Source organism: Narcine bancroftii, chromosome 6 (genome assembly GCF_036971445.1).
Source record: "Narcine bancroftii isolate sNarBan1 chromosome 6, sNarBan1.hap1, whole genome shotgun sequence".
In the NCBI taxonomy this organism is placed as follows: Eukaryota; Metazoa; Chordata; class Chondrichthyes; order Torpediniformes; family Narcinidae; genus Narcine; species Narcine bancroftii.
The window spans coordinates 234,425,964-234,442,219 of record NC_091474.1 but is presented as its reverse complement, the minus strand read 5'-3'; the positions used below and the strand labels follow the sequence as shown (position 1 = coordinate 234,442,219).

General features: G+C 41.2%; 1 protein-coding gene and 2 non-coding genes across 4 annotated transcripts in view; all 3 read left to right on the top strand.

The window, feature by feature from the left end:
- wdr43 (WD repeat domain 43) overlaps positions 1–16,256 on the top strand; it is a 57,392-nt gene that overhangs the window by 23,461 nt on the left and 17,675 nt on the right. For both annotated transcript variants that reach the window (XM_069887708.1, XM_069887709.1), the window contains exons 4-9: positions 3,996–4,116; positions 5,663–5,802; positions 9,595–9,697; positions 12,387–12,451; positions 12,871–13,036; positions 16,162–16,248. In XM_069887708.1, the coding sequence (XP_069743809.1) occupies positions 3,996–4,116; positions 5,663–5,802; positions 9,595–9,697; positions 12,387–12,451; positions 12,871–13,036; positions 16,162–16,248 (682 nt within the window). The remainder of the gene's footprint in view (positions 1–3,995; positions 4,117–5,662; positions 5,803–9,594; positions 9,698–12,386; positions 12,452–12,870; positions 13,037–16,161; positions 16,249–16,256) is intronic.
- Positions 2,637–2,710, top strand: LOC138737838 (small nucleolar RNA SNORD53/SNORD92). Its single transcript, XR_011341268.1, has one exon. It is a non-coding gene; the product is annotated as a small nucleolar RNA SNORD53/SNORD92 (small nucleolar RNA).
- Positions 4,619–4,692, top strand: LOC138737839 (small nucleolar RNA SNORD53/SNORD92). The gene has a single exon (XR_011341269.1). It is a non-coding gene; the product is annotated as a small nucleolar RNA SNORD53/SNORD92 (small nucleolar RNA).

Below are 16,256 nucleotides of genomic sequence, written 5' to 3'. Positions count from 1 at the left end.
ATGTGAGCATCCTAAGTAATGTAGTCTGTGTTTGGGTTCCAGCTTGCAACTGGAAGACCCTTGCTCTGTCTTGTTTCATTGAGAGATCATTCAATAAAACTGGTAGCTGTATGCAAGTGTCTGGATTTGGATCACTTGCTCAAATACTGCACTAGTTTTGCATTCATCTAGGGAGTAAGAATAATGTCTATTGTAAAGGTGAATTGCTGTAGGTACTTGTTTGTATCCTTAAAAAGGAATGAAAAGAAATAACCAAATTGAAAAATATTACAAAGAACCAGTTGAATGTCATCCATGAGGCATTCTGAGAACCTTGTTTTTTTTAAAAAAGCTAACGTCTGTAGTAATCGTAACAGTATGTATTCATGTACAAAAACAAATCTCTGGTGTCTTACAGGATCCAGCCATCACTATGAATTCTGAAATGATCTTTTAAATGACTCATCAAGTTCATCAGTTCAAGAGCAATTAAAAATGTACTGGCTTTGCAAGTGGTGGCTGCCTCCTGTTTGACCTCTTGGTGTATTATCACTAAGTCATAAAATAACCTAGTGTCTGCAAAATTATAGAGCCACAAAATTTGGGAGTACGGTGCAAGTGCATGTTCACTGAATGTGGCAAATGTCTGTTCTTCTAAAAGATGGCTACTTCAGTAAGGAAGTTATTAAATCGGTTTTCTGAATTCCTTTTTGAATGGTTAAAACTTGAGAGTAAAATATTTGCTTTATAGGAATGGATTTTGGATGTCAATCTTAATACAGATCCTTAGAAAGCAACTTGTTTGCTCGATATTCCAATTTGAATATCTCCTGTTATTGAAAATGGAACATATCACTGATGTATCAAATTCTTGAAAGATAATTTGTTGGAAATAATTAAGGGCAAAAGAGGTTGTAGCCAATAAATTAACACTTTCTAACCTTTTAGCCTTGATTATTTAATAGAGTTTATTGTCCGAGCATTGTACAGTTTTGTGAACCTGTGCACTCTTGATAATCAAAGTATACAATGTGCTATTTCCCTTGTTTGATTGCAACTTTGACCATGAAAAACATGTTTCTTTCAGACCCAAAATGGATAACCCTCTGCTAACTATATTAAATGTTTTTCTCTCCTAATATTCTTCCATTTTGGATATAAAACTGGATTTTTCAATATCCAGTTTCCAGATTATAGTAAATGGAGCAAAAGTGATGTCGAGCAGCTTTACACTTTGTGGCAGCGTCTAATATTGCTTGGCTGAACACCACTAAATTCACAGCTTGAAAATGAAGAAAAGAATGTGGCAGTGGGTTGGGGTGTGGGTAGAATTGTGATATGCTCATTTCTATAAAGTCAAATATTTTTGCCCCAGAACTGCAGCTTTTTGCAGAAACTTCAGACATATTAGATTCTTCTGAAATGACTATCCAAATTCACATTGCCAAAATAGGAATGAGTCTCATCTTTCTGCTGTTAGATTCTCCAAATGAAGTTTGTTATAAAGTCAGGCATTTTGTAATAGCATAGTTAAGGGTTTTAGATCCTTTACACTCGACAGTTGCTGATTGATTTCTCTTTGGTTATGCAGTCCCGTGTCTGGCCGTAGACTCTCAGGAGATCATTTGCTCTCTCTGACTCTTCCCAGAAGTTGGAGCTTGCAGGCTTTTTAAAAATCTAGTCAAGAGGTTGAGTTTCCTGAGGAGAGGTGTGAACCACTCCTGGAAGTAAATCAAATGAATGGATCTGCAGTATACCTGACAGCACCGTCTGGCAAGTGTTACCCTCTTGTTCTCCAATATATTCTCGGAATCTTCTGAAGTAATCCCTCGAGTTGTGGGGTGGAGGGGAAAATCATCTGGGGAGAGTTTTGTAGTACTGACTCCCAAAGTAGTTTGGGACTAAAAGAAATGTTCAACAAACTGGATGTGTTTTGAGGCCTATTCAATTTGTTGAATGCTTGCCATTAAAGGTATCTTCTCATTGGCCTTTAAAATAGGCGCAAGATTCTAAGTACACCTTTTGTACTGCTGTGGTTTGAATGATTAAACATTGAGGGCTAGCTTTGTCAGCTTTATAACTTAGTTACTATAGTCCCATGCCAGATCCTGTTAAATTAAACATTGAGGGCTAGCTTTGTCAGCTTTATAACTTAGTTACTATAGTCCCATGCCTGTTAAGAGCAGTGCACTGATTTTTATCACTCTGAAGTTCGTCTAAATGTTTCTGAGAATCTGGACTTTTTGAGTCGGTTTACTTAGTGAACAGTGCGTATACCGTTTAATGGGCGATCTTAATGTTTGAATAATGTTTTGACTGTCAGAATATAGCTTTGCAAGGATAATTTCCACATTGCAATTTTCATATCAGCATAAAATAATGTGTTGTGCCTGATCAGAGGGTTACTATACCATTTTAGGCTCTTCCCAGTAATGTTGGCTGTGGAGTTTTGATATATTTTGGAGAGGAAGGATTGTTGATAATTGCTGAAAAATATTTAAATTCTAATTGAAAGGTTCTGTTCTTGTATTATTTTGTATGGACTCGGTATTGTGGCTTTTGATGTCCCTGTGTGCACAACTTGCATTGTCATTTTTAATTGGATATGCTTTTAATTTAATTTTTTGTTAACTCTTGAGGCAGGTTTCCATAAGGTCTTGCTGTGATGATGCCTTATGGTTTCGCTTTTTTGCTGATGAATATGACGATACCTCCTTGGCTGTCTGAGCAAGCTGACTAACCCCTAATCGTCTAAATTCATCTTGCGGAAAGATATTGGGACCTTTGCATGTGAACTGATGACTATTGTCCTTGTGCACTTGTCCAGAACGTGACCATCTTCAATGATCTCCTTGTCCCCCATTTACCCACCCTTTTACGAAAGCTTAACGATATTACCCGTTATTATATTAATTACAATTAGAAGAAAGGAGCAGTTTCTGATTTTTCTCTAGTAAAACACCTATATAATGCTTGAATGATTAGTTTTTTCCTTGTCCAAGGAGCTGGAGAGTTGCTGCCATCATTTGGTCTTGAGAAGCTGGATGGTGAGGAGGAAGTGGTTGAAAGGAATAAGTTTGAGGGAATGTGATTGGCTGCAGGTACAAGATTGGTCTTTACAAGACTCTTGAAGCGATAATGGTTTCTTTGATATTTTAGGAAGTTTTGCTCTCGGGGTGATGAGGATGGTGGTTTGGACCAATAGTTAAGAGAACTTTTGAAGTCTCATTTTGAAAGGTACCTTGTCCAAGGATGGAACAAAAAAATTAAGGGAAAATTCTAAAGAATGAAGTCACTAAAATGTTTCCTCAGTCAAGTGAGATATATTAAGTATATTAAACAGCATTGGAAACACTGGCATATAGAATCTATTGTGAGCATTATGTGGTACTGTACTTCAACATAGAATACTACAGGACAGTACTGGCTCTCGATGTTGTACTGATCCATATTTTTAAAAAAAGTATTAAACCCACCTTACCCCATAACCCTTTTTCTTTCATCCATGCATCTGAGTCTGCCTCTTGACACATGTTTGCATGCAAATTATAATATTAAATGCAAATTAAATTATAATTATAATTCCTTACACCTAATTCCACTTTGCAAATAGGTTGTATGAATGAGATGTCAATTCATAATTATTCCCTTTGTATTTGGAGAGATTTGAATTTGGAGAGATTATTTTCTGTCTATGGGAGTAAAGTTGGGGGTTTACCTTGCTGCTTTCCCTCCTCCCTATGGCAATGTTGCAGAGAATCTTGCAAATGTCATGGGTGTGATTGGATTGAAACCCAGATTTCACCAAAGGTTGCATTTTGGATATTAATATTTCCCTGTAGTCACCATACTGAGGGAAGTGGTGGGAATTCTCGTCTCCTGTTCGTCACATCACACTCCCTTCTGTATATCTGTTTGTCAATGACCATTGAACTGTACAGCATTGATCATTTGTGCTGTTACAATTCCAGTAATTTGGATTTTTATTTTGTTTTCCTCATACAACCACCAATCAGCAAATGGAAAGCTGAGAAAGGAAGCATCAGTTATCTTTGTCTGAGCCCTGATGGACAGATGTTGCTCTCAGCAGGCCGCGGCATCACGTTATGGAACCTGGAGACCAAAGAAGTATATAGGGTGAGTACTCGGGTCTGTCCCTGCCTTAGTGCACGTTGCATGCAGTTGCGCTGCAAATTTTTTTAGAGAAAAGTTCTGTTGATTTTGAAGTTTGTGCTATGGCTATGATGAAAAAAGAATCAAATTTCAGATTTATTGTAAGAGTACATACATGGCATCACATAAGCTCCTTAGTTTTGGTGACATTGAATGCAAGGTTGTTGTTGGTGCACCATTCAGCCAAGTTTTCAATCTCAATTAATGAAAATATTTAATTTGGAAGGAATACATAGGATTAGACATTTTGGTCTACCTTCGGATGTGGATGATAATATAAATATCCAATTACTCTAGTTCCTATCAGCGAGGATGTTCTCTTTTTCTTCAGATATTAACATGGTCTGTGGTGTAAAGTACTTTGGCTTTTAACAACCAAATTGTAAATAAATTGTTGTGGTGCATCAAAAGCTGTATGAACTTTGATTAAATTTAGTTTTGGCACCAAAATACAATTCCAGGGATCTTGCTGTGATGATGTACAATGGTTTCGCTATATTTCTGATAAATATGACGATACCTCCTTGGCTGTCTGAGCAAGACAACCAACCTCGAGAATTACTTTGGTGTTGTATAATTGTCCAGGTTTAAATTTGAAACCATGCCAAGAGCATGAAAACTCTTGCATTCCTGTGTGTATCTGTCCAAAATATGATTGTCTTCACGTTGCCAAAGTATAGAATTCTCCATCTCGTGCCTTGTGTTAAGACTTACAAATATGCTTATGAGAAACCTGAATTATGTTGGCAATGGAGCAATAGAACTGGGCTAGATTTTTACTGAAACATTGGATGGGAATTATTCAGAACAAAATGGCGAGTTTCCTTCAACAGAAGTTGGATGGAGTCGGGCAGCACTTGTGGAGAGAAATGGTCAATTATTGTTTTGGGTTGGGGCCCATTATCGAGAATAAAGGTTCGCGATTCTCTGGCATGCTTTTGTATTTTGTGAAGGAAGGGAGAGAATTTTGTTCAATTTTTTAAATCTAAAAATCACCATGGATTTGTGGTGAAGCATGAAGTCCATGATGGAATCGTGGGAGCTGAAGTCTTGGGTCAAATGTCCTTTTGAACTAGCGTCTTGTTTCATTGTGACCTCCTAAATGTGAATTAATTTTCCAAGGGTTGACTGATTGGTGTAGTATTGATTGGGGGAGGGGGAGGAAAAATCCTCAAGATTTAAGAATGGAAATTCATAGCAGAATAGCCATGTGGAGCTTTGTATCTTGAGGTTACAACATGTCATGTCAGCTTATTGTTATTTTGTGAGATGTTTGAAATTCTCACCAGACTGGATATTGCTAGCAAAGCTGATTCCACCTAGACTGTTGTTTGTGTGGGACAGGAAAGGACAAAAACTGGAGTTGGCATTATAGTTGGAATGGATAAGGAGATAGCAATTGCATCAAGATGAACATGTTTCCACAACTTTCTTGTGCCTTCAGGTCATCTTTTTAAAAAAGAAATTAATCAGGGAAAGTGCAATTCAATTTCTTGTTTTCCCCTGACAGAAATTTACAGGTCATGCAACAGCTGTATCATCGCTTGCATTTGCGACAGTCCGACCACCTAATGATAGCCAGCCATCTGATGAAATAACTGGCCTGTATTTCCTCTCTGGAGCTGTGCACGATCGACTCCTTAATGTTTGGTGAGAAATATGTATTTTTGAACACTTGCATTCACATGATAGGGATTTTCATTTCTTAGCTAAAGGTTAATGGTGATGCTTCTTTGATCCATGGAGAACTTCCGAGTCTTTGGATGCAAATATTGAAGTATGGTGTGTGGATTCTACATTGAAATCCAATTGTTGTATGTGCAGCAAACATTTAGACCTGTAAGTCTACAACTTGCCCAAAAATAATGATAGTTTGTTGTTAATATTCAGGAAGTGGCAGGAAATAAACATGACCAAATTCAACAAATTTCTCATTAGTTTGTGAAACAAATCCCAGAATAGTTTGATGACACAATTCGTGTTTCTAATTTCGGGGTACTGACGGAGTTTGCTTTTTCTCAATTTAACCTGCCTCTTTGATTTGATGCTTGTGCTAAATATTTACTTTGATGCGTTTCATCAATTAGTTTCTGAATCTTAAAATTCCTCTTGAATAGTCAGTTGGAATGACAGCCAAGGCAGGGATATTCCTTGGAATGTGGATAGTCAGGGAAGCCAACAGAACCCCTGACTGCTTCATCTGAAAGAAGTGCACCCAACTGCAGCTCTTTACAGACCAGGTTAGAGAATTGGTCCTGGAGTTGAATGAACTCTGGATCATTTGGGAGACTAAAGAGGACTTGTAGAGGAACAATCGCATGTAGGAGGAAGGTAGCTGGGAGCAGTCTGGAGACGGAAAGGGAATAAGCAGGCAGTGGAGGGTGTGCCTGTGGTCATTCACCTCAGCACAAGTACACCCCTTTGGATACAGTGCAAGACTATTGGGCAGCAGCCAGACCAATAGCACCGTGGTTGTTTCTAAACCTCGGAAGGGAAGGGTGGTTTGGTAGAGGGTTCATCATCGGGGACAGGATAGTCGGGAACAGATGGGAGATTCTACAGCTACAAATGAGACTCCAGGAGAGTGTTACCTCCTGGGTACTTGGATCCAAAATATCTGAGCAGGTACAGAATATTAAGGAAAAGGGTGGGCAGTCAGAGGTCGTGGTGCATATTGGTACCAATGATATAGACAGGGATAGGATAGACCACTAGAAAGCAAGTTTAGGGAGTTAGGAAAGAGGCTGAAGGCAGCACCTCTCAGGTGGTAATCTCTGGATTATTCCTGGTGCCGTGAGATAGGGAAGGTCAGAACAGGATGATGGAGCAGTCAAATGGCTGAAGAGGTAGGGAAGGGGTGACCTAAACTCAAGGGAAACAAATATCCTGGCACAAAGGTTTGCTAATGCTTTTGGGAAGATGTTTAAACAAAGTTTGTAGGGGAGGTGTGAACCAAAATGAAGAGGTAGTTGGCACACAAGAAAGGACAGCTGTTAGGGAGTTGGAAGGACAGGCCGAAAGGGCAAAATTTCATCCACTGGGATGAGTCGCAATGCAACAGGGAAACATTCAAAAGTTACAAATGCAGTCCTAATGGTTTTTGTATTTTAATGCATGCAACATATGAAATAAAGTAGATAACTAGAAGTACAGCTACACATTTGTAGGCATGATGTCGTCATGGAGACTTGGCTAAAGGATGTCATTGGGAGCTTAATGTTGAAGGATGCACTGTGTTGAAAGGATAGGCAGGTCAACAGAGGGGTGGTGGGACATGAGAGGTGACAAAAGATCAGAGGGTATAGAATCATTGTCGGTTGAGTTAGGAATGGCATGGGTTTAAAAAAGATACTGTTGGCAGTTCTGTGGTGATGTGAACAACAAATTACAATAGCAAATAGAAAAGGAGTGTCAGAAGGGCAATGTTATTGTCATGAAGGATTTTAACAGGTTGGGATTGGATCTTGAGAGAATTTGGGGATGACTTTTTAGAGCAGCTTGTAGATGACCCCATGAACCAAAGAACATTACAGCACATAAACAGGCCCCTTCATCCCTTCTCTTCTGTACTGAACCATTTTTCTACCTAGTCCCATTGACCTGCACCCAATCCACAGCTTGCCACACCTCTCCCATCTATGTACCTGTCCAAATTCTTCTTAAATATTCACCACTTCATCTGGCAGCCTTTTACACACCCACCATTCTGTGTGAATAATGGGAGACAAGGAGATAGCAGAGAAACTAAATGAGTGTTTCGTCAGTTTTCACTGTGGAAGACATTAGTTGTTTGCCAAATAAATGTCAAATGGTTTCAGGGAAGGGAAGTGGATGCAGTTATTAGTTCAAGGGAGAAGGTGCTCAGAAAGTAACAACTCTGTATCTAGAATTACATGTCATAACATACCCGTCAGCATTCATGCCAGCCTTTGTGCTCATCTATACTAAGCCTGTTTGCCTGCATTAGGACCATATGTCTTACCTGTTTAATTACCTCTTCAACATCTGATTCCACCACTCTGGCAGCATGTTCCAGATATCACCCACTCTATTTAAACAAAAAATCTGGCCCTTCAAAACTCCTTCTTCTTTCCTTCAAGTATTTACTCCTCATCATACCCCTACCATGGGCATAAGATTCTGTCCATCTGCCCAATCTTTGCGTATAACTTTACATACCTCTAAATAATCATTCTTCAATTTTCCTTTTTCCAAGGAGAAAACAACCTATCAATCTCTCCCCACAATTTGGGATCTTTGAACCAGACAGCTTCCTGGTGAATCTTCTCTGAATTCTTCCCAGCACAACTGTATTCTTGTATTGTGTCTGTATCCAGTGTTTTGGAAAGTTGCAATGTAACCTCTCAACTTTTATATTCTTTACCTTTACATACGAATTCAAGCATGCCTTTTTAAATCACCCTACCAACTTATATTGAAAATTTTGACCACAAAACGCATGTCCTCTCACTTGTCGTTGAAATTAATTCCATCTGCCAACTCTCCATCCAAATTTTTGTTTCCTCTATCTTCCTATGCTCTTAGACGACCTATTTGCAATACCAACTTGTGTCATTCCCAAACTTGCTAATCGTATCTCTTGAATTAACATCCAGGTATGTAATATGCATAACCATGGGTCCCAGTACCAGTTTCTGTCATGTACCCTAGTCACAGATTTCTAATCCGAAGCTTCCTTGCACCACACCTTCTCCCTCTTGTTAACAAGTCAATGTTGGATCCTGCTTGGGCTCCTGTGTCCATTAACATATTCTGCAGAACCTTGTCAAATAATAAAACCCATATAGACATATCCCCCCACCCCCCCTCCACCACCACCCCGCCGCCTTCAATTTTAGTTACCTTTGCAATCCAGTTAGTGACATTCAATCAATCCAGAAAAAATATAATTCAATTAATATCTTAATCTGTGGGATGTTGTCAGAAAGGGAAAAAAAAATTTAGTAGCTGGATTTTTTTAACTCTTAAATATTTTTACTAGTCTTGTATATTTCAAATACATTTAAATATCTTAAAATATTTTTACGAATGGCTGAAATGGTGAATTCCATTGTCACATTGTGTTTAGTTATTGAGTTAGTCTTCAACATCTTGCCACTTACTAGGGCAATAAATGTCATCTTACAAGTTTTACAAAGATCTTGAACAGTTTTTAAAAACCTTTAATCAAATCTCATGTGTTTTATTTCCCCATTCCTTCTATATCTGAAATGAAATGTTCCTGAATTTATTTTCCATTGAAAATCATGTAGACTATTTCTACCTGATCTGCAATATAAACCTGCTGTAATGTGATATTTGAAGGTTTTGCTGTGCTATTTTGTAATATTAGAACTAACTAACTCTGTGCCAACTTCAAGCCATGACCTGTGAAGTCACTTTCTTGAAGCTCTGCTCAATAGATATTGTATTTTTCAACAGGCAAGTGCGATCAGATCGGAAAGATAAGAATGCAGTGTTGTCCTTCGTACTGACGGATGCCCCCGTGTATGTGGACCTGGCCACTTCAGGTGACAGAGAAGATGTACGTAGAGAACCTCAGATGAACATTAGTTTTAATTTGTAATGTTGAAGAAAGTCACAATCTAAAATTGGCTTTTAATACATCAAGAATATTCCTTGGACTTTACAGAAAGTAGTGGCCTACTTTAGCTGCAAAACTTTAGATCAGGGGAGCCTGTTCATTATATGGTGCATTTGATTAAAACAATTTCTACCCCCCCCCCCCCCCCCATTTGAAGTTAACAGTTTGTTGCAATAACACATTAAATAAATTTGGGTACCAGCCTAAATGCTGTTGCTTCCAGGTTTTTTGGCAATTTGGCTGCAATCAATATCAAGAAATAATTTGGTTGAATTTTGCAATAATGGCTATTTTTGGTCCCACATCCAAACTGGAGTAAACAAAACTGTAGTCTTGTTGCTTCACTCCATCTTGGCCCTCCTGGAGAATGATGCTGCATACGCCAGGCTGCTGTTTATTAACTTCAACTTGGCATTTAATTCCCCAGAAGCTGGAGGCGAAACTGTCTTCGTCAACATCCCTCACCGAAACTGGATCCCGGACTTCCTAACAGAAAGACCACAGTCTGTCTGGGTCAGTAGCAGAATGTGGAGCACTGGTGCATCTCAGGGCTGTGTGCTCAGCCCACTCCTGTTAATGCTACTGACCTATGGCTGCATCGCCAGATCCATTTCCAACAGTGTCATCGGTTGCAGACACAGCACAAGTACAACCCAACAAAAATGACACAGCAGTTCGCCTCATCACCAATAATGATGAGTCGCGCTACAGAGAAGAGGTGGAAAATCTCGTGCAATGGTGCGAGAATAACAACCTGAGTCTCAACGCGGACAAAGACGATCAAAGAGATGATCGTGGACTTTAATAGGAACGGGAACAGCCACCCTCCACTACACATCAACAGTCCTGTTGTAGAGAGAATGGAGAATACCAAGTTACTTGGAGTTCACTTAACTAGTGACCTACCGTGGACACTCAACATCTCACTTGTCAGGAAGGCGCAACAGCACCTGCACTTCCTGAAAAGCCTGGTGGGCAAGGCTACCAATCCCCAATATGCCAACCTTCTACAGGAAATTTATTGAGAGTCTTGGCCAGCTGCATCACAGTGTGGTACGGTTGCTGTAGAGAAATGGATCAGAGGTCAATCCATCGGACCATAAGAATGGCAGAGAGGATCACTGGAATTTCCATCTCTCTTTTCTCCCCCCCACCCACCATCAATGTGATCTTCCAGGATGATTGTCTGAAGATGGCGAGCAAAATCATTGAGGACCTCTTCCATCCTGCACATAGCAGATTTTAACTTTTCCTGTCGGGGAAGAGATACAGGAGGATCATCAGGCTGAGAAACAGCTTCTTCACACTGATAGAGTACTGAACGCCCAAAGGAACTGCTCACACTAAACATCTGAGACTCTCATTTGAACAGAACAAATTGTATTTATTTTTATAGATATACTTGTCGTGCATGTGTATTATTTGCATGTGTTATGTCAGGTTGTATGTCTGCATATTTTTGCACCGAGGACTGGAGAAGGCTGTTTCGTTGGGTTGTACTTGTGCAATCAGATGACAATAAATTTGACTCGAAAACCATTCCACTGCTGCAGTACAGTTCAGGAGTGTGATGGAGTATAAAACAATTTGGTGAGTGCAGCTCCAACATCAGTGAATTATCAGCTTTCGAGCAATCCCTTTCATTACATCCTATTCACTTCCTCGACCACCAATGCACTGTGTAATGGAAACTTCTGAAGGAATAGGGTGAGTCCAGCAGAATGTATGGGAGGGAAATTGTTGCCATTTCAGTCATGACTTTCAACAATTACTGAAGCCACAACAATTCCTTTTTCCCCACAGATACTGCATAACCTGCTAAATTCCCCAGCAGATTCTTTTGCTCCAGTTTGTTTGGATTGTGTGTCTTTTGAAAGACAAACTCTAGCAATTTACCAAGGCTTTGCTATCTCTGTAACTTCAGGCCTTTCTGTTTGGGAGGTGGGCAAAGGTTGTACAAAAGCATAGTCACTTTTAAAATTCCCTGACTTCTAAGCTGATCTTTTATCAGTGTGATTAAAATCCTTTTACTCTCTTGGTACTGTGCTGTGGAAGTACCTTTGCCCTTTGAGGTGTTTCAGTGAAGCAGCTTGTACTGCATCTGGGATAGTTAACAATGGGCAGTAAATACTGTATCTATGAATGTATAAAAAAAATTGGATCTATGGTTAGAACTCACTATCTCAACCAGCTCAGTTATTGAACTAGTCTTCAGAGTGCACTTTAGAGTTTGACTTCTGATTCCATTCCATGTACAATGGTATTCCTCTGTAAAGTATAATGGTGGGAGGGCCAGTTTATTTTTATGTAACTTGTACTAGATCAGAAGAGGTACTTCGTCATTAAGGCCACGTTAATTTTTATTACAAGTATACCCCGTTTTACAAAATTCGCTTTTACGAAGAAACCTGTTCGCTTTTACGAAAGGATTTGAATGAGTTTTCGCTTTCACGAAAATAGCCTTCAATAGTTGCGAATGGGTCTTCGCTTTACGCCATTTTGGCTTACGCAAGATTTCGTGCGAACGCTTTAGTTTCGTAAAGTACTTTTGAGGTTACTGCAGTGGATGGCTTTCTACCTGTTATGTTATAATTGTGCAAATCAAGGTAATTGTATTCTTATTCTTCAGCCAGTGAAGTTGGCGGTCGTCTGCCAGGATGGACAGCTGCATTTGTTTGAACACATCTTAAATGGGTAAGAATCGGATATTCTCACCTGCAACTTTCTGTTCCCTTGATCAAAATACCCCAAGGCAGTAAATCTGATCCTTAATAACAAAATTGTTTTACAATCAAGTACACACTGGAAATATGTCTTTCAGATTGATTGATAGAAAAGAGGCTATTTCTCTTCCTGTCATTAATGTATCTTTAGTGAAGAATGCTATTGTTTACAGTGAACATAGTGTATGAGCGGGATTCCTTAACTGAGGCGAACATTCTTTGAAAGCATTTCGGTGTTCTTATGGGAGAGCACAGCCACAAAAGGGTAATCCTGCACAGAATAGTTAGAGGAAAGAAGGGTTACCTGTTTCTTTACAGTAATGAAAGAGAACAATTGCCAATTAAATTAATCTTTTTAGTGCTTGTGTAACTTTTTTCTTTATTTTGCAGTTACTGCAAAAAGCCCCTTTTGCCAACCTGCACGTTGCAGATAGCAACATCAGGGAAAGGAAATGAAGTAAGACCTGTTCCTATCCTTGCAGCTGTCTTCTGTTCAGGCAGTCAGTCAGTGTTGATAGCATACAACACTCTACTCCATCCAGTCATAGAAAGAGTGGTAAGTAATGCAATTGGACATGTCTGTAATGATCATTTTTACTGGTCTATCTGTTTTGGATGTGTACAAATATCCAGTCATCTGTGTATTGTCTTTACCCTTGTCTTACTGGCACACAGAATGTGGAGGAATTTAGGACATGTAGCATACATGGAAAGAAATAGTGATCGTTTTGAGTTGGAACCCTTCATGAACAATATCAAGGATTGGGTAGTAGCCTCAATAAGAAGGGGTGAGGAGCACAGGCAAGTAGGTGATGGGCAAATACGGGTGGGAAGGCTACTGCTTGATTCTTGTATTCCTGTTGGAAGGGTTCTGCCTTAAAAAATGTCAACTGTTTATTTCAATCCATGGATGCTGCCTGATGCAGTGAGTTGCAGCATATTCTGAAAGGACTTGTTTACCAAGTCTTAATTGGCTGAATGCTCCCATGTTTTGCTCAGTTAAGTAACTTGAGATCAAATACAATGCTGATTAATAGATGCTACTAAGACCTGACATGAATAAAGATCAGGGTAAACAAGAAATCTGAAGATGCTTGGGTCTGATGCATTACACCAAAGTGCAGGAGAAACTCAGTATCTATGGAAAGCAAAAGGCAGTCAACGTTTCAGCCCTTCAAAATCAGCAGATGCTTGAATAAAATAGGTGAGGTGGAGGGGAAAGGGAAGGAGCAGGTGATAGATGCCCGTGAGGGGGAAGGAGAGCAAGGAGCTGAGAAGGGGTGGGCGAGGGATGAGAAATGGAGCTTGCTGATGGGAGAAGGAAGGAAAGGAATCAAAGGGATGAAGGAAGGAGGCTGGAGGAATGGGGGGTGAGGTTAACAGAAATTGGCCATCTCTATTGATGCTGTCTGGTGGGAGTCTGCGGAGAGAGAATACAAGTTGTCCCTCATTCAATTTGGGTTGCTTGTGTAAATAGAAATGTTGGTGTTCAATGATTCTCAAGCACTTCTGCATTCTTGATATTAAGTTCTACTAGGGATGTTGTAATGCTATCTGAATAAAGGCCTGAACTTGCTATTACTAGCTTGTATTGGTCATCCCTTGTCTATCAGCTGTGATTCAATACTTAAAATATTGATGGGTGTAGACTGAGCACCATTGCTCTGTCTGCATCATTGATGGGGATCTCCCAGTAGCCAACCATTTAAATTCTGCGACCCACTCCAATATTCACGTCTCTCCATGGCCTCGTGTACTATCCCACGGAGACCACCCGTAAATTGGAAGAACAAGATTGGATTTTCTGTCTGGGCACTCTCTCGCCAGATGCCATTACCATAGACTTCTCTGGTCTTTGCTGCTAACCTCTCCATTCTCCTTTCCTTCTCTTACCCATGTCTTCTTAGCTTTCCACTTCCCTTTCCTCTATTTGTTGAGCCAACCCCTTCTCCCCCTGCTTGCCCTCCTCCCCCCCGCCCCCCATCCACCTATTACAGTACAAATTACTGAAGATTGCAAAGTTAATCCTCTAATGGGGCATCACAGTTAGTGTAGCAATTAGCGTGACACTATTACAGAGCCAGTGATCCCAATTCAAAACTGGCACTGTCTTAAGGAGTTTCTATATTCTCCCTATGTCTGCATGGATTTTCCGTGGGTGCTTCAGTTTTCTCCAACCCTTCAAAACATACAAGGAGACGTTTAAAATTAACCACAGAGATATGTGGGATTATTACTAGGGCACAGCAATATGTGCAACTAAGAAACATTTAAAGCTTGCGAGGAAATTAAAAAAGAACTGTCAGATAAAATTACTAATGACTAAAAACACTGGGCAGTCTGGTGCGCGGTAGGCCGAGGTGAGGGTTTGGAGTCAATGTAACGAGTTCTGTGCGGAGGAGGGAAAGGGGTAAGAGAGAGGGAAAGGGGTAAGAGAGAGGGAAAGGGGTGAGAGAGAGGGAAAGGGGTGAGAGAGAGGGAAAGGGGTGAGAGAGAGGGAAAGGGGTGAGAGAGAGGGAAAGGGGCGAGAGAGGGGGAAAGGGGCGAGAGGGGGGGAAAGGGGCGAGAGGGGGGAAAGGGGCGAGAGGGGGGGAAAGGGGTGAGAGGGGGGAAAGGGGCGAGAGGGGGGGAAAGGGGCGAGAGGGGGGGGAAAGGGGCGAGAGGGGGGGAAAGGGGCGAGAGGGGGGAAAGGGGCGAGAGGGGGGAAAGGGGCGAGAGGGGGGGAAAGGGGCGAGAGGGGGGGAAGGGGCGAGAGGGGGGGGAAGGGGCGAGAGGGGGGGGAAGGGGCGAGAGGGGGGGGAAGGGGCGAGAGGGGGGGGAAGGGGCGAGAGGGGGGGGAAAGGGGCGAGAGGGGGGGAAAGGGGCGAGAGGGGGGGAAAGGGGCGAGAGGGGGGGAAAGGGGCGAGAGGGGGGGAAGGGGCGAGAGGGGGGGGAAAGGGGCGAGAGGGGGGGAAAGGGGCGAGAGGGGGGGAAAGGGGCGAGAGGGGGGGGAAAGGGGCGAGAGGGGGGGAAAGGGGGCGAGAGGGGGGGAAAGGGGCGAGAGGGGGGAAAGGGGAGAGGGGGGGAAAGGGGCGAGAGGGGGGAAAGGGGCGAGAGGGGGGGAAGTGCCACTGAACCTGAGGTCCAGCTCCTGCCTGGGAGGAGCAGAACAGAAGTTAGGACAAAGGATTCTTCTAACTGCTTGCAGCTGCGAGACAGACGTGCAGTTTGAGAGGGAGAGTTGGAGAGAAAAGTCAATGGGGGAAGGTAAAGAAGAAATGGAAAGGGATGGGGAAAGGAGTTAACTGAAACCAGGACAATTGTCGTTCTAATTTCATATTGGGTGAATTTTTTTTCAACCAGGGAGGTCAGTTTTGCACCGAAAATTTCAGATAAATAAGGATTTCTGATTTGTTTCTGCTATCCTCATTTATTGAATTTGAAAAAAAATTTTGGGTAAATGAGGATTTCGGAGAATCTGATTTTGGATGATTGGAGTTGTATATTTTGCCTTTTGGGAATGTGCTCCTCCCCCACCTCTTTGTTTGCCTGCTGACATTTTTCCATACCTTGATGGGCTCAAGCCTGAAAATTTAGGGTATGTAACTTTGCTACATAAAGTTAATTAACGTGCTGAGTTTCTCCACTCTTGTGCTTTTACTTTCTGAAATTGGTGATGTCATTCACTATTTCTCATTTCAGACATTGAACACCAACGAATCCCAGATTTGTCTAGTGAGAGACACGGAGATGACTGTGTCGCTCTCGATGGAGACTGCTGTGACAAAAGTAAGCTC